Below are 17935 nucleotides of genomic sequence, written 5' to 3'. Positions count from 1 at the left end.
CTGGGAAATTTCCTAATTATGTTTATCAGGTTTATGTAAATATACTGCAGGTTACCTGGCCAGTGTTCAAAGATGGCCCATGGGGTTGGATGCGTCTGTGAGGCCTGGGTGCACAGGCGGGTGGGTTTGTTGGGGGTCACCTGAAACCCCTGACACCTTCTCCTCCTCCCTTCTTTTAAGGCAGGCTGCTTTGGGGTTTAGATTCCTCTCTGTGCAAAAAAAATTGAAAGAGCATGCAATTTTAGTTAGTTTCAGAACTTACAACATTTAGTTTACTGTACAAAACCAGATCTGACTATCAGTGTCTGACCTCTGACTTGCTGTTCGAGGCTGAGAATAACAGCGACGGCCTGATGAAGGATGAGCAGTTTGGTCTGGGGCTTCTCGCTCTTCAGGTGGAGCTGACACATGCGGCCCAGCTCTTTAAATGCCTCGTTGATGTCTCGGACCCGCAGCCTTTCGCGGGCGTTGTTGGCCATCCTCCTTTCGCGCTCACGCTCTGCCTTCTGCTCGGGATTCAGGTCCTCGTCATCATTGATACTGCTGTAGGACAACAGATAAGACGTAGAAAACAATTAGTCCATAAAAAATGTCATTTGAGGTGAAAAGCGCTTAATCACATGGGAATGTCTGAAATGGTTTTGAAGGTAATTTTAGAGGTAGTACTTTGGTGATGAAGGCCCTTGCCTTGGCCGAGCTGCTCCCCTCGCCTTAAGATCCCTTTTATTGCCCTCATCGTCCGATTTGAGGTCGTCAGACGAGTGTTCATCATGCATGTCGTCCTTGTCTTGATTCTCAACCTTGAGCTCCAGAGGACCGACCTGGCTAGCCAGACTGCCAGCAAGTGCTGTCACATACAACAAGCACACCATTCATTCATGTTTTAAGAATACATACAAGTTGATGTCGTTAAAAATGGAATGGAATGACATAAAAAGCGTTCTAACCTCTGAATGCTTCCGCTGCGTGGTTGAGCTCTGAGCTGGAGCCGGCGCTGGCCTGCAAGCCACCATGGTTGTTGAGGCTGACGGCCTCGTCACGGTGAACAGAGCCCTGTCAGAACAGATAGCCGTAAATACACGAGGCAGAGAACAGAGCAAAACATCAAGGGTCCCTCTGATCACGAAGCCATCTGATCAGTGCCGAAAAACAACAAACGTGATTTACATTAAATCGGGGAAGAGACAGATCTTGGACTTCAAAGCTGAGAGTCTCTGTGTTCCTACTGTAGACTATGACCTCCTCTCTGAACAACTGAGTGGTATTCACACTACAAAGAATGACCTTCACAGACCGAAATTCGCACTCAGAGACGCACAGCACTCCGGCCCGGAGTTTCAATTCTGTTTCACCTATTATATTTTCTTTGGTTTTCGTTTTAAAAGCGTATGGTCACACTTTGAGTGGCAGGTTGATTGCAATGTAGCATTGGGCTGATCTTTTTCACATTACAGTAGAAGGCATAGCTGCAAATGTTAGATCGCATAAAAAGCTAATGATTTTGTGTTGACTGTTTTACTTTAAAGGGACACTCCACTTTTTTTGAAAATACGCTCATTTTCCAGCTCCCCTAGAGTGAAACATTTGATTTTTACCATTTTGGAATCCATTCAGCCGATCTCCAGGTCTGGCGGTACCACTCCCAGCACAGCCCAGCACAATCCACCGAATCGGATTAGACCATTAGCATCACACTTAAAGGGACAATAAGTAGGATTTACCCCCATCTAGTGGTGAAATTGTATTTTGCATTCAAACGAACAGTGCTCTCTAGCGCCTCGCCTGTCCAAATGCGTGTTGCAACTACGGTAGCCATTATGTACTCACTGATCTCCTTGTCCTTGCAGCTGGTTCATGTGTTCTGAATGAAAACGCGTTGTGGAAACGCGTTGGTAGGCTAGTGCTTTTTGTCCCTCTCTGCTATTATAGTTTATCAATACGGCGGAACGACATGGAAGCCTCCTTGTACTTACCCGTTCAATGTAACTAAAGAGAAGAAATTCTAAGCTTACAAAGAAAAGTCAGACGGAAAATTAAAAGTTGCGATTTTCTAGGCCAATATGACTAGGACTATACTCTCATTCTAGCGTAATAATCAAGGACTTTGCTGCCGTAACATGGCTGCAGCAGGCGCAATGATATTACGCAGCACCCAAAAATAGTCCCCTGCTATTGAAATTAACCAAGGGGACTATATTTTGTCTTAGTACACGATGTAAATAAGAGTCAAGTTTTAAATAAGAAAAATATCAAAACTCTTTGGTCATTGTTGAGGGCGATGCTAATTGTTTAATCAGATTCAATGAATTATGCTAAGCTATGCTAAAAGTGGTACCACCAGACTCCAGGGGAGCTAGAAAATGAGCCCCTCCTCAAAAAAAGTTGAGTGTCCCTTTAATGCCACATATTCAATGAGAAAATATGCACTTCACATTAAGACCTAAAATAGGTTTAATTTTGACTTCACTGTGAATTGAAGTAGACACTACTTTCCATCAAAGGAAAATGACTTTTTATATATGGCTACAGCAATAAACAATCTGCTTTTTAATGCTGAACATCAAATAGCAGTTTGACCAGCATTCGTCATCGGTGGCTTTTAAATGCATCTGGATTTGATCAAGCTCTTGTCATGTGATTAGTAGGAAACACGACAGCCCCCCTTTGAATCTCTGCCACACTGCCCTTCTCTCATCCTTCCACCCTTGCCACCCCAGGCAGGCGGGAGCACGTTAGCCCATGATCGAGTTCCTTTTTGGTGAAGCTACGGTATTGGGAGTCAGGGACAAGAAAGAAAAGGGGGCAAGGGGTGCCATTCCCCCTTGTCCTTCAGGAATGCGTTCCTAAGTCACTGTTGGCCTCTGTTAACCTCTCTGCCGCCCGGCTTCGAACCCCCTCCCCCATGCTCTAATCTCAGCACCACTCTCAACAGGTGTCTAAACAACTCTTTGTCTGTGGCAAAAGAGGGGGGCTGTCGACCAAAGAAGGCGGCCATTTTCCTGTCTGGGCTTGATTACCATACAGCTGAGGCGCACAGACACACACGACCAAAGCGTCAGATTTCCTGAGATGTTAAGAACGAGGAGGGTAAAAAGAGAGACAGAAAGAGAAAAGGGTGCACCAAAATAAAAGCACGCTGGGCTGAATCAGGACCTTGTCTGGGTGTGTGTCTCTCTCACAGAGCTCTGTTTGTGTGTGCATGAACACATAGGCCACTGACAGCAGTTCACCAGCTCAAACGCAGAAGAAAGACACACATTTTATCTATCACAGCCCTGCTCTGTCTCTTCCCATTTGCTTGAATAAAAACATTCATCATGACTTAAACATAAGTCGCATCCAGGCCAAAACTGGTGAAACTGACTTTTGTCACCATGCGACAGTGTAGAGCTGTTTAAATCCTCGTGTTTCATTTAGATTGAGGCAATGAATTATTATTGGCACATCGATGAGCTGTGGGCCCGGTGCGAAGAGAACAAAACCAGAGCCGCGAGAGTTTGGATTTCCTGACGTGTTTCATTTTAACTGGGGATGTGAGTTATTATTGGCACACCCCTGCTGTGAGAAAGAAAGGAATCTGCTTATAAGCAATTCGGTGTCAATCTGACAATTTTTATTCTTTTTTTAATTGTACCATTCGAGTATGCTAATTTTGTTTGACTTGTACGCTGTCAAAACACAGATCCAAACGGCTTCGATAACATCTGACGCAGCATTCCAGACATTTATTGGCGCTCTGAAATATTAAATGAAAACAATGGGTTGTTCAGGATAGTAAAGTGTTGCCAACTGGCCAATAGGTCTTGAAAGCAATAAGAACAGCAAGGAAAGGTCATTTTTGTGATTAGGAAATTTTTTTAGTGCCCATTCTTAAATACATTTAAAGGGGGCATATCATGAAAACTTGAGTGCTATAATTGGGTCCCCAGAGCTTTTATCAACCTAGAAAATGTGAAAAAATAACAACATCAACCCAGTAACTTAGTTTTGGTGAACCACTCTCTTCAAGCATGTGAAAAATTAGGTCACTGAATTTTGTCTCCCCTTGTGATGTCAAATGGGGATCTTATTCTAATAATACCACCCCTTAATCTGCACTATTGAACCACGGCACTGCCATTTAATGCAGAGAGAGTTTCAATATCAACAAACCACCATCATGGTGATCAGTGTTTGCATTTCATCAGCTCATTTGCATTTAAAAGGACACACCCAAAAACGACAAATTTTTGCTAACACCTACAAAGTGTCCATTTTAACATTCCATAATAAGTCCCTCCAGAAAAACATTATTGTGCGATCACGCGATATATTGCCTAATCAGCCAAAGTCTGCATATTTATGCGGGGCTGCATTTTTTCCAAATACGATGCACTTTCGCCGCATTAATTACATATTTCCGCACACAAAATATGCGGGGCTTGCATGATTGAATGTTGAAAAATGTTGCATTTACTTCCCAAAAGCGCAGCCGTGTCCTCTATTGCCATGGGAACGTTATGAAGTGACGTGATTATGTGATGTGAACATCATTGCAGTTTTTGCAAGTTCCGGAATTTTCGCAAATTCCCGCAATTCCATCGCATAAATTGCATAAATATCCCGCATATTCCATTGCATTTTTTAAGAAAACGTGCCGAAAAATCGAGGATTTTTGCCCGGAACAATCACAAAAAAACTCCGCGTTTTTCTGGAAGGACTGTATAATAAATTATCTGTGGGGTATTTTGAGCTAAAACTTCACATACGCACTCTGAGAACCCCAGAGACTTATTTTAAATTTTTTTTTAAATCTCATAATATGACCCCTTTAAGCATTTATTAAAAAAAGCATCAATACATGTGACTTATTTAAGAGCAAAACAGTTCTCGAATGACAAAAAGATTATTTCACATTTTTGGGAAACTGATGGGAAAACGCCTCCCTCTGCTGTTCCTTCAATTACAGCTGTGCACTAATCTCTCTGTAAGAGTGAATGAATGGTGTGGGATGTGGGAGAGATACTGAGTTCCTTAGTTTCACCGGGTCTCGCATCACACGAGTCCCCACAGCCCCAATGAGCGCTACGCTGCGGAAATGTCTTCCAGACCGGCACTGATCTGCTTGAATCTACTGTGACTGCTTTTCCCATTCAGTCTGTGGAACGCAGCTCTCGTAGGGAGAGCGAGCTTCGGTCCAGGCATTACGCGTATGGAAAGTATGTGGGTTTAAGTTAAACTGCTCTCAGTGGAAAATAGTTCAGTTTCAGCACATGGCCGAGCCTTCATTTTAAACAGGTGGCTTAACTCTGTTTATGAGCCTATTTGGAGAGGCGCAGTGAAAAAACACATGCTTCTCTCGTTCTCTTGCCTCTAATAACTGTACGGGACTTTGAAAAGAAATAAGACATACAATAGGGCGCTGAAACAAATAAGCTAAAGTTTCCTCATAACAGGAAAGTTTTCATTACCATCTGTGCTGTTCGGCTGGTCACCAATCCAGACGCGGGGAAATTGTTCCCAATGGGTGGGACTGGCCCGTTGTGTGCTTGTCCCAACAGGCTGTGGAGGTCACTCGACAGGTTGGTAGTGGAACCCACGGCGTGGTTTCGCAGGACATGGATCGCGTCATCCAACCTATCCAACCTGTCCTCCATTCGAGACTGGAATGAGGAGCAGTGGAGAAAAGGGAAAGAGAGAGAGAGAGAGAACAAAACAACATACTGTGAGCTTTACAGAAAAACAAGTAGATTTAGACATGAAATAAAAAAATTACATGCAGCATAAAGCAAAAGCACATTAGAAGAACTAAGCATATGGAGAAAAGAAAATAATAAAAGTGAAAGGCTAAACAATTTATAGAACATCTGGTTGAGTAAAAAACGAAGATCGATAACGGTTTTCCGCTAACTAATTGCAATATGGTGATTTAAATGAATTTGGTTTTGTACTCATCAAAGATGATCAATAAAACATGAAATGGCAAAACAATAAAGCACAAAACATTGACAGGCTATCATGTAGAATCAAAAGAAAGCTGATGGCAGAAGAACGAGAGATGACTATCTGAAGAGCGGGAATACCTCGCAGACATCCTTTAAGAAGGACATGGCATCCTGCAGATGCTCATGAAGCTGCTGGTGCACACGATTTTTCTACAGTCAGACAGGAAGAGGAGAGCAGTGAGACACGAACATATTGAGACGAGACAGAAAGACGCAAGCAGAGTTAAAGGATTAGTCAATTTTCTTAAAAAAACAAACAAACAGATAATTTACTCACCACCATGTCATCCAAAATGTTGATGTCTTTCTTTGTTTAGTCAAGAAGAAATTATGTTTTTTGAGGAAAACATTCCAGGATTTTTCTCATTTTAATGGCCTTTAATGGACCCCAACACTTAACAGTTTTAATGCAGTTTAAAATTGCAGTTTCAAAGGACTCTAAACGACTCCAAACGAGGCATAAGGGTCTTATCTAGCGAAACCAATGTCATTTTTGGCAATAAAATTAAAAATATGCACTTTTAAACCACAACTTTTGGTCTTCCTCTGTTCGTGTGACGCGCCAGCGCGACCTCGCGTAATTGCGTAATGACGTCGAAAGGTCACGTGTAACGTATATGAAACGCACATTTGCGGACCATTTTCAACAATAAACTGACACAAAGACATTAATTAGTATCAATCGACATCTAACAATGTCGGAACGGTCCTCTTTCTCCACACTTGTAAACACTGGGGCGGAGTTTCGATACGTCATTTGTGACCTCTTGACGTGATGACGTATTCCGTAAGGTCACAGGACCGGTGGAAGACGAGAAGTTGTGGATTAAAAGTGCATATGTTTCGCTAGATAAGACCCTTATGCCTCGCTTGGGATCGCCCAGAATTCCTTTGAAACTGCAACCCCAAACTGCATTAAAACGGCTAAGTGTTGGGGTCCATTACAGTCCCCCAAAAAGAGAAAAATCCTGGAACGTTTTCCCAAATAACACAACTTCTTCCTGACCGAACAAAGAAAGACGCCAACATCCCGGATAACATGATGGTGAGTAAATTATCTGGATTAAAAAAAAAGGACTAATCCTTTAAAGAGACAGAGATAAGCAGAGATAGAGGGCAAAACATCAAACTACTGGATCGAGTATTGGCATCCTGGCACTTGTTCAAGTTAATGATTATGATGCGCCATGGGTGACTGACAGCCTGCTCTGCCAATCACAGCTCATTTTCTTGGAGAACCACCGTTCTGGCTCCAAATATGGATGTTTTCTTGTTATTCAGTTTTCAAAAATCAGTATGTCACATAAGTAAAATGTCTGTATACTTTGTATTCATGAGGCAGCATCAGAATAACATACATAACACGCTCCATATGCTGAGATTCAAGGGAAAGTCTTATAATTGAAAAATATGAAAAATGCCATATCTATGATCTTAAAGGCACTCTAAGCGAATCTGTGTGACGTCACTTTTTGTTGATGTTTGAACTGTTTTCAAACAAACGGAGCGTAGCTAACTCCTCCCCCCCTTCCGTGCTTTCATGAACGCGGCCCCCCCCCCCAAATCCTTCTCTTCGTTAAATGGCTGGAACACTTTGTTATGGTTTCTGTTTGTAGGTTTGGCCACTTTGTTTTTATTGCAGTTTGTGGAGCCTGAGATCGCCTTTTTTTACAGTTTGATCAGCGGACAGGCAGCAAGCAGATAGTGAGGAGATGTTGGCTGTATGTAACAAAAAATGTTTTATGGTCTAAAACGCGTGAATTCGCTTAGAGCACATTTAAAAGGTTGCTGTTTGCACATAAGGGAAAAACTGCACATAGGGATGTCCAGGAATGTATACCAAACGCGTGGACCAATACAAAACGGCTCAGTACAGTTCAACAAATTTGTGCAAGCATGTAAATTCGGTGGAAGGCCGTGTATTTCTACACAGGCACAGTGGAAAGAAAAATCCACTCACAGCTGGCGTAAAATGCAGAGGGTAAATATTTATCTACACACCCCATAATGTGAATGCATGATGTGGGAAGGACTCTGTGTGTATGTGTGTGTAAACCGATCTCCTGTTGTGGCTCAGCTTCCCATTCAGTCCTGGAATCTTGTGGCAGTGGTTGAACGCAGCAGCTGCCAGCACCCCACCCCCATCACACACCCTAACCAATCCCCAACCACCTCATCCATCCGCCCCGGCCAATCTCCAGCCACCCCGGACGAAAGAGGACAGATGGCAGGAGACACGCCCCAAGGGACGGGTATTGTTCGGTCCCCCTCCCTGTCCAGCTCCTGACATTTGTCAGCCAGGAATGTCCGTGTAAAGCTACCCCCTGCCCTCCAGGAGCAAGCCATCTACTGACACAGTGTCCATTAAAAAGTGCTCAACGTCTGGGGGGAGGAGAGAGATCTTACCAGAGAGTGGAGGGAGTTTTCGTAATTTGGAGAGGAAGGTGCCTGTCCGGTCGCACGGGACCACTGAGTTGTACCTGCGAAGAAAGATAAAGAGGGACTTTTTAGACACATTCAGCTTTATTGCAAGCAGTGTACATCAGTTTGTTAATAGTGTGGCAGTGATGGGTGTATTGTAACATGTGACCCTGCTTGTGATTTATGGCATTTTTTACATACATGATGGAAAGAACATTCTTAATTTCTTTAATATTGACCAAGTAAAGTCATGTCAAAGATTGAAATGAAAGTGAAATCAATGATTAAAATCAAACTTTGATGCTACTAATAATAACATTGAGACTGCAGCCTGGATTTTACAGACAGGGTCACATATGTTCCCGAGATGAAAAAAACATACGTACATAATTGAGTTTCAATGAGTCACAACTCATGAGTTATCAGACTAAATGACTCATTGAATCTGTTGAATGGGTAACTAGATTACTGTCTGACCTTTTGACTAAAAAAATTATGACAACATGTATTTAAACATCTAACGGATTTGTTATTCCAAACACAAAACACAAAATTAAATGATTAGCATATATTGTCCAGGTTGCACTTTTCCATACCACTTTAATTTAATAAAAATGACAATTATTATTGTTTTGTTTAATATGTAGTTAGAAAAAAACAAATGGATAAAAACTAATTTCCTATTCTGTCCGATTCCAGCTATTCTTAACGTGGGCTGTTTTTCTTTAGGTCTCCAGACGCATCATTTCCTATGACTGGGCTGTATCCTGCAACGTGAGAAGGTTGTGCGGACGAGCCTTGCACGCATATATACACAAACCAGTATTCAGGGACATCAGCTATTTCCTTTCATTAATGAAGTCATGACTAAAAAGCATCGAGAACAATGCAGGACAACGATAAAGTCACTGCCTGATCTTAATGGAGGAGCCTGAATGATTCGGGATGATACCAAAACTCACTCAGATCTCACCTGCACATGGAGACCAATCTCATTTAATATGGAGGCGGTTTACACCTGTATTTTGGTCAATCGGATCACAGGTGGACAACTGTGTAAACGGGGTGTAAAACATTTTGTCCACTTTCGACCACATTCAGAGGTAGTCGAAAACACATTCAACCGGATTACTTTGTGATGTAGACGCGCATGTGATCGTCTGAGGTCGAACAGCCACAAAACATTGCCTTATACCTTTCACAATAATACCGGTATAATTTTTTACATGATAAAAAACGTCATATCATGATATCTTTAATACTGCTTCTGCCACCTTATTACAAAGGATTTACACTTCGAATTAGGTAGTCTGTCATCAATTAAAGCTCATTGGATGGAAAATGCCCTTCCTTTTCCATACATTATTTTTACCGTCATAAATATCATTACAGCAAAAACTCTTAAAATATCATAATATAATTTTGAGGCTGTATCCACATCCACATTGATGGAATGTAAGCGTAATCATCATAAATAAATAAATAAATAAATATCACATTAAAATGCATTTTATTAGTTATCACTAAATTTTATGCGTTTTTGTAATATTTGTCCAGTCATATAGTGAAAACAGCTCTGTTTATTAAATAATCTTTGACAAATGATGTAAAAATGTATGTAAAAAATCATATTACACTAAACTAGATGATTATATTTTATTCCACATTTTTTATGAATATATTTATTTTTCATTTAAAAAATTCAAGTTACACCAATTGACCCACCACGGTTACACCACATTGACATTTTTGCAATTATCCCCCAAATATTCTTTCAAGTTGAAATAAAAAAGAAATTTTAGACCGGGTCCTTAAAAAAGAGAACGTATGCAAGTAATCTGCAAATTTTTTTCATTTAATTGAACCATACAGACACAAAATAATTAAAGGAATATTCCATTTTCTTAAAAGAAAAATCCACACAATTCACTCACCACCATGTCATCCAAAACGTTGATGTCTTTCTTTGTTCAGTCGAGAAGAAATTGTGTTTTTTGAGGAAAACCTTCCAGGATTTTTCTCATTTTAATGGACTTTGATAGAGCTCAACATTTAATACTAACTCAACACTTAACAGTTTTTTTCAACGGAGTTTCAAAGGACTATAAACGATCCCAAACGAGGCATAGGGGTCTTATCTAGCGAAGCGATTGTCATTTTTGACAAGAAAAGTGAAAAATATGCTCTTTTGGACCACAGCTTTTCGTCTAGGTCCGGTCCAGCGCGACCTAACGTAAATGCGTAGTGACGTAGGGAGGTCACGTGTTACATATATAAAACGCACATTTGCGGACCATTGTAAACAATAAACTGACACAAAGACATTAATTAGTATCAGTTGACATACAAAAACGTCGGAACGGTCCTCTTTCTCAACACTTGTAAACACTGGGGCGGAGTTTAGCGTTCGTCCTATGTGACGTCTTGAAGTCATGACCTATTGCGTGGGGTCCCGCTGGCACATCACGACCGGATCTAGACGAGAAGTTGTGCTTTAAAAGTGTATATTTGTTATTTTTCTTGTCAAAAATGACAATCGTTTTGCTAGATAAGACCCTTATGCCTCGTTTGGGATCATTTATAGTCCTTTGAAACTCTGTTGAAAAAAACTTTTAAGTGTTGAGTTAAGTATTAAATGTTGGGCTCTAATAAAGTCCATTAAAATTAGAAAAATCCTGCAATGTTTTCCTCAAAAAACATAATTTCTTCTCGACTGAACAAAGAAAGACATCAACATTTTAGATGAGATGGTGGTGAGTAAATTATCTGGATTTTTCTTTTAAGAAAATGCAATATTCCTTTAACACCCCATTTATCAGGCTCAATGTTTTAACATAGGACATGACTTCCAGCGCGAACGCACAGTGTATATATTTAAGCTTTCATTGATAAAACTGTAGCTTTCTATCATTTTTGTTTCATTTTGCAAGCGTGTGAAAGTCCTTACAATACTCTATGCAACATGTTTAATAACAACATAAGCAGCAAACTCTGACATATTATTATTTTGACGTCATTTCTCCTGCTCATGTTTAAATGAAAGCAGAGGGACTCCCACAGACCACCCCCTCAGTAATTAGGACAGAAACCGGTGTAAACGTGAATGTGTCTTTCTCGTCTACTTGTGATCCAATCAACCGAAACACATCTTAATACCAAGTATAAACACCCGTATAGAGTAAAAGACTAATTTGGATTGGTCAGATTCTCAGACCCCCCAAGTTTTTTTTTTGAGATTCAGTCCATTGCTGGAAGCACTCAATGAATGTGTTTTTGTTCTGTGGCGGCGTGTGAGGCTGGAAGGCACTATAATAAGGATGTAAATGACTCTGGTCTGGTCTCGGTCTAAACGTGCCGATTCTGACTGGACATAAATCAACGCAGGCTCTAAAGAATGCACATCTGCTAATCACAAATCAAAAATGCTGGGGGATGGAGGCGTTACTTTCTCCCCTTCGTTCCACACTAAGTCTCTCTAACTAGCTAACGATCCCCTAAAGAAAGTCCTACATGTGAGGAAATTACCAGGTAAAGTACCCTAAAAAAAGTAATATGAACCAAATGAAGCCATTTGGCTCTTTTGGAGAGCCGCATTTCTTAAACCCAACTCAACTCGAGACCAAACCGGGCACAAACCCAAACATTAACTCCAGGTACTCTGTTTACATCAGAGGTTTCCTATTTGCCCGGTTGTCATAACTGTTGCGATGGGCCAGCTGTGGTCATGCCTCTGCCTTAACAAAACAGGGTGTGTTGCATTTAAAAGTGAAATGCACCGATTGTAAGTAAATGCAATGTCAATTTCATCTCTCATATTACAAAAACTTACAAAAAGCACAAATTGTCCAGCCAAAAAAATTATAAGCGGCATTCATTTGCAAAAACAGACTTTCATTAGCAGCCTATCAAGGCAGGAAATGAGAGCTCCCTCCGTTTAAAGGGAGCACAACGTTTAATAAGGCTTCTGTACCGAGGACCGGCTTGACAAATGAGAGTGGGCCTGTGCGGGAGTCCGCACGTGGTGCCGAGCTCTAATTGGCCGGTATGGGCGGCAAAGGCCCGGCTTTAAGTGGGTCTAATGGCTGAGTTTAAGAACTAATCCGGAGGAACAGATGGATGTGTTTCAGCTTAATCATAACATCATTAAACTATGTGCACCGACGTCTAAGAACGACCCAATCAAAAAGCTTCAGTGTATAAAAGATCCCAAATATCAAAGGGAGCTTTGACTGCCTGCTTGGGAATGTAAATCAACTTAATGACGTGATAAAATAGGATGGAGTACAGTAAGTGTGCCAAATGTGAATACAAACTAGACCTATATATCAGCTAGGCCAATGAAATGTTTAATGCTGATAATAAAAAATAAAAAAAATTAGTATTTACTATTAATATTAAAATACATGTGTATAGTAAATGATAGGTATCAGCACTGGAAAATAGATAAAAATAATTTATATTTGAAGTACTGAAAAAATCGACAGCATTCTTTAGATTAGAAAACATAGGAGGACAGGAAGTGACATAATGAGGTACAGGTAGAGGAAGGCTGACTCGCTGAGCCGAGTCACCCTCTCCGTCAGTCAGGCTAATGAATGAGGATCTCTGCCGACCGGTCTGTCATGGGCAACAGCTGTGTGAGGAACAGGGCAACAGCTGAGGCTGAGGAGTGGGACAGACCCAGACACAGCTGTTGTCAGTATATCACTGAACACACACACAACTGCCCGCTCACTACGACAACAATTCATTCGTAGAAACTACCGTCTTTCTCTTTCCTGTGCTTCAAAATATTTCTTCATTTAAAACGGCTGTGCGTTTGTCTTGTCAAGCCCTGATAAAATCTTCACGCTGGTCGGTTATCTATCCACCCCTAACCAGGACACAGCTCCCTTGACACTACGCTTAATCTTGGTGGCCAAGAGTCTACTTGTTTGCTCATTAATGTGAAAGTGCTCGGGGCATGTGCAGCCACACTGCATCACTGCGACGTGCCAAGACCATGAAGTATTTGGATGTCTGCACCATGTATAAAAATATATGATATATCTGTGAAAACTGCTAAAAGGTGTGATTTATCCTTTATAAATCTTTACATTAAAGAGAATTTAAACAGTGAAATTAAACTTTGATAATTAGATTATGAGACTTCAACCTGCATCTCACAGACAGGATAACATATTTATATATTATTGCATTAGATTAAAGCTTTTAAGTGCATCTATGACATTGTGTGTGGGGTCAGAGAGGCAGACTGGTGCTCTACCTGCCCTTCCTGTTGGGCCGCTGGCTGTCACCACTGTACCTGCTGTGGCAGCGCCCGCCTGGGCCGTCAGAGGAGAGGGAGAGCCCACTGGAGTGGAAGGGTTTGACGGAAAACTACTGCTGGTGTGATCAGGAGAATAAATCTGTAAACAAGAGAGAGAGAAAGAGAGAAGTCAGTCCGTGATGTAGCTCGCCCAGCCGTTAAAACCTTGTTGTTTTCCTCTCTGACTTTACAAGTACGCTTAGCATCCTCCAGTCCGTGCTCAGCCAAAATTGGCTCATCAATTCTGCTGATTTTACAAGCAGAGCGGCAGTAAAAAATGCTCACGGCATACATATGGGCTTTTTACAACCGTAATGTCTTAAAAAAAAACACACACACAGCCCCTCCTGCACCCAGATTGGTGTGTGACACCTGCAGTCCAGCATGCGCTTACTGGCTTTCTGACACATCTGTAGTTGTTATTAAGTCATGAGCCCACGCCACACACTCGCTGCATGCTGCACATCACAAGTAAAACCACATGAGCACACAACATCAGAACCCTACAATTTTAAAAAAGGCGGAGAGGGGGAAGCAAAACAAATGGTGGTAGTAATACTGTCTGGTGAATTCGGATTAGAGGTCGCAATATGAGCGAAATGTCAAACATCTATCATTTGACACACGTTTACTGTTTAACAGTATATAATTTAAATCAACCTTGAATCCTGTTTATCATGCTCCATAATGTGTCACTTCTAATACATAATAGAGGAGATGGCAAAATATAGAAAACTGTCCGGATGATGCAGAAGAGAGAGAGGGAGAGCGAGAGCGAGGACATGGTCATTAATCTCTCTTTTTGGAGCTCATTAGAATGAATGAGTCTGGCCTGTGGCTGTGTGGATGGGCGTCTCAGGCTCATCTTCAGTTATGGATGAGAGGTAATAAAGCCTCTTGCCGGCTGCCCAATAAACAGCAGCCGTGACGGGCACAGCCCTGCCCACACCACAATAAACAAACAGATGCCATGTAGAAGAAAAGCCTCCAGCTTCGTCTTTATAGTACCACACCGACAATTGGGTTTTAGCACTACACCAATGTTGTTAGTGCAAGTTAAGATTATTATAGTTTTGTTTTTTTGTCAAAGTACGTGGTTCTTTTTGACTCGATACAGTTAAAGCAAAAAAAAAAAAAAAACAAGACTACATTTTCTTTTTTGGTTAAGCCATGATCGTTCTATATTTCGCAAAAATGTTTTTTTGCTCTCATAATGAAAACCACTATCAAATATTCAGGTTTTGATCCCAGTTATCTGGGAGGATTTGAGAATAAACGGCTCAAAAGTTGCGAGACATCACTTCAAGGGGATCATCAAGTCCATTTGACTTAAAAACACATCAAAATGTGGATACTATCGTTATTAATCTTCTTATTAAACCCTGAATGCCACACTTTTGTGTTTCAATCAACTCTGCAAATCCTGCCTGGAGGCTTTAATACATTCATATCTCAGAATAGACATCGAGAAAGAGAGAGAGATAGAGAGAGAGAGAGAAAGGGGCAAGTGAGGGTGTAAGTGATAGGAACATATACAGTACAAAGTAAATCTTTGTAATAGAAATGATGAGAAGGTATTAAAGGCTACGAATTTTACATACAGGCTAACAAATAACATTGCTTGCATTGCAAACAGGACCAGAGTCCATACATTTAAACGGACCAGTGACCGTCCCCTGCCTCCCATCTTTAGGTTTCCGATGGCTCTGGCTCATGACCTAATGAGTTGTGGCCATCCATTTGGGGCGTCCCGTCCAACTTCTGCTGTATTTCTAGTGTAACACCACTCATTTTACAAACAACAAATGGATCTCCGCCCACTCATCAGTCACACTGCTCTTTGCCAGCGGGGACCCAATGAGCAGAAACCATCCAAAAAGAACCTAAACAAAAGCGACACAATGGGCAGCCCGCGGAGCCGAGGCGCAGCAGTTAGGACGTTTCCCCCACCCCTCGTTTCATTCTCTCTCCCGTCCTTCCACCCCAGCCCAACCGTGTCCGTTTCACTGCTGCTTTGTCATGCTAATAGAATTGAGTCTGCAAATACAAAAAGACTTAATTTGTGATTATCTTTCTGCGACACTGTCTTGTGTTTGTATGTGTGCCAGAGCGTGCACTTGTGGCCTCACCCAGTTTCATATTACATTTTTTTCTTCTCCCCATCAAAGAGAAGCGATTAGGCATCTAATTTCTCAGAAGGGGAGGGCGCAACGACCGTGCCAGTATTTAAAACGGAAAAAAAAGGTTTAACGAAAGCGGCAACCTTGTCCTTGGAGGAGAGGTGACTCCGCTGTGCTTTTGTCTGAAACAGAGTGCTGAATCAGTCCAGATGTGTTCCTGCTTTTTTTAAAAAGGCTTGTTGTGACTTAATGCAAGTCTGCAAGATTTTTCAAAGCTAAATAAGTCTGAATAAGTTAAGCTCTGCAAGTTTTAGAGGTTATTGTAAGCTCCGGTTTCAGGACACATTAGGAACAAGCACGAACACCAGCGCTCATTATCCGAACTGATGCATAATCCAGATGCTTTTATGCACGGCTCCTTTTCTTGTATACTGCAAGATTAAGAGCACAATTATCCGGGCTTAGGTCCAGAAACATCCACAAACAGATCCCCTGACCTTATTCAATCTTTTAACCTTCTGCACTGCTATTAATACCCAGTCTAAGAGCACAAGTCCCATCTTTACTATGCCATTATGTTGGGTAATCTTGCTTATGTCTACATGGAGCACATCAACATGGAGATCCCAAAAGCAGAAAAAACGGAGATATGCTGGAAAATGTGGATCACTCCCTAGTTAAAATAATCATTCGATCTGTTCAACCACCTGCTATTGGCGAAGGAATGTATATAGATGCAAGTCAATTTCTATAATGGTAAATGTATGAATTAAAGTGATTGAATAGAAAAAGATCTTACCGAAGCCAAGGCTTTTCCCAGCGCATCTCCAGTCTGAGAGCTTCCAGTGGCGTTCCCTCGGTTGGCAGCAGCTACACAAAGACCACACAGAGACACGGCATTCACATCAGAAAAGTGCTGACAAAGACGTTAGTGTCTTGTTTTTTGGTCCTACATTCTTAAAACGAATGTGTTAAATTAACACAGTTTAGAAAACACATTTAATGTGTTGTCCTTAACTAGACACATCTCTGTGTTATTTATGGAACAATACACTTTGTGTGGTTTTAACAGATCTTATGTTGTCCCTTTTATTTATTTAAACACAAAATCAACACGAAATGACTAACACGAATGCGTTAAATAACAAATAATGTGTTAAATAGGATAACACAAAACAGTGTGTTAAAAATGAACACATCCTTTCTAAGAGTGTAGTTGTGTGAATTAAGCATGTGAAAAAACAATTTCACTGAAATAACTTTTGATATTAAATCTGCTTAATACTAGAAATGTTTATAGACATTTACAAAAGTTGGAAACTTTAAAAATGTATAAAATTTTCAGTTTTTACATTAAAAAAAACTTTCTGCCCTTCTATATGCAAAAACAACTTTGGCTTGTATCAGATAATGCAGGATAAATTGTATTCTTGGGTCGGAGCTGATGGTGTAGTGGGCAGCGTCCCACATGTGGTGCTTTCGCACTTTCGGCGACCCGAGTTCGATTCCCGGCTCGTGGTCATTTGCGTTTCCATACCCCTCTCTCCTCCCTGTACTTTCCTGTCCTCTCATTTATCATTGTTTAAAGGGGCCATGACACAATACTTTTTTAAGATGTCAAATAAATCTTTGGTGTGCCCAGAGCACATGTGCAAAGTTTTAGCTCAAAATACCATATAAATAATTTATTATAGCATGTTAAAATTGCCACTTTGTAGGTGTGTGCAAAAATGTGCCGTTTTGGGTGTGTCCTTTAAAATGCAAATGAGCTGATGAATTTTAAACACTGATCACAATGATGGTGGTTTGTTGCATTTAAAACTCAATTTTCTCTGCTTTTCTCTGCACTAAATGGCAATGCTGTGGTTGGATAGTGCAGCTTAAGGGGTGGTATTATTATAAGAAGAGCTCCTTATGACATCATAAGGAGAGCCAAATTTCAACAACCTATTTTTTCATGTGCTTGTAGAGAATGGTATACCAAAACTAAGTTACTGGGTTGATCTTTTTCTCATTTTCTGGGTTGATAGAAGCACTGGGGACCCAATCATAGCACTTAAACATGGAAAAAGATTTTCATGCAATTGTACTCTTGGTTCATC

The 17935-nt window shown here is 41.0% G+C and overlaps 1 protein-coding gene across 8 annotated transcripts in view; it reads right to left on the bottom strand.

Annotated features, from left to right (window-relative positions):
- tcf12 (transcription factor 12) overlaps positions 1 to 17935 on the bottom strand; it is a 118907-nt gene that overhangs the window by 2536 nt on the left and 98436 nt on the right. For 3 of the 8 annotated variants that reach the window (XR_012360029.1, XM_055209755.2, XM_055209764.2), the window contains exons 12-20: positions 16633 to 16703; positions 13672 to 13813; positions 8391 to 8464; positions 6063 to 6134; positions 5451 to 5642; positions 948 to 1053; positions 667 to 847; positions 311 to 543; positions 56 to 209 (exon numbers count right to left, since the gene is read on the bottom strand). Coding sequence is in view for 7 of the 8 variants with exons in the window: in XM_055209755.2 (XP_055065730.2) it covers positions 67 to 209; positions 311 to 543; positions 667 to 847; positions 948 to 1053; positions 5451 to 5642; positions 6063 to 6134; positions 8391 to 8464; positions 13672 to 13813; positions 16633 to 16703 (1214 nt within the window). In the remaining variant the exon portion in view is untranslated. The remainder of the gene's footprint in view (positions 1 to 55; positions 210 to 310; positions 544 to 666; positions 848 to 947; positions 1054 to 5450; positions 5643 to 6062; positions 6135 to 8390; positions 8465 to 13671; positions 13814 to 16632; positions 16704 to 17935) is intronic. The other 5 variants (XM_055209773.2, XM_055209800.2, XM_055209791.2 and 2 more) reach the window with 3 other exon arrangements.

This window comes from Misgurnus anguillicaudatus, chromosome 21 (genome assembly GCF_027580225.2).
Source record: "Misgurnus anguillicaudatus chromosome 21, ASM2758022v2, whole genome shotgun sequence".
Classification (NCBI taxonomy): Eukaryota; Metazoa; Chordata; class Actinopteri; order Cypriniformes; family Cobitidae; genus Misgurnus; species Misgurnus anguillicaudatus.
Note: the sequence above shows the minus strand (reverse complement) of the source record. Positions and strands in the feature narration are given on the sequence as shown.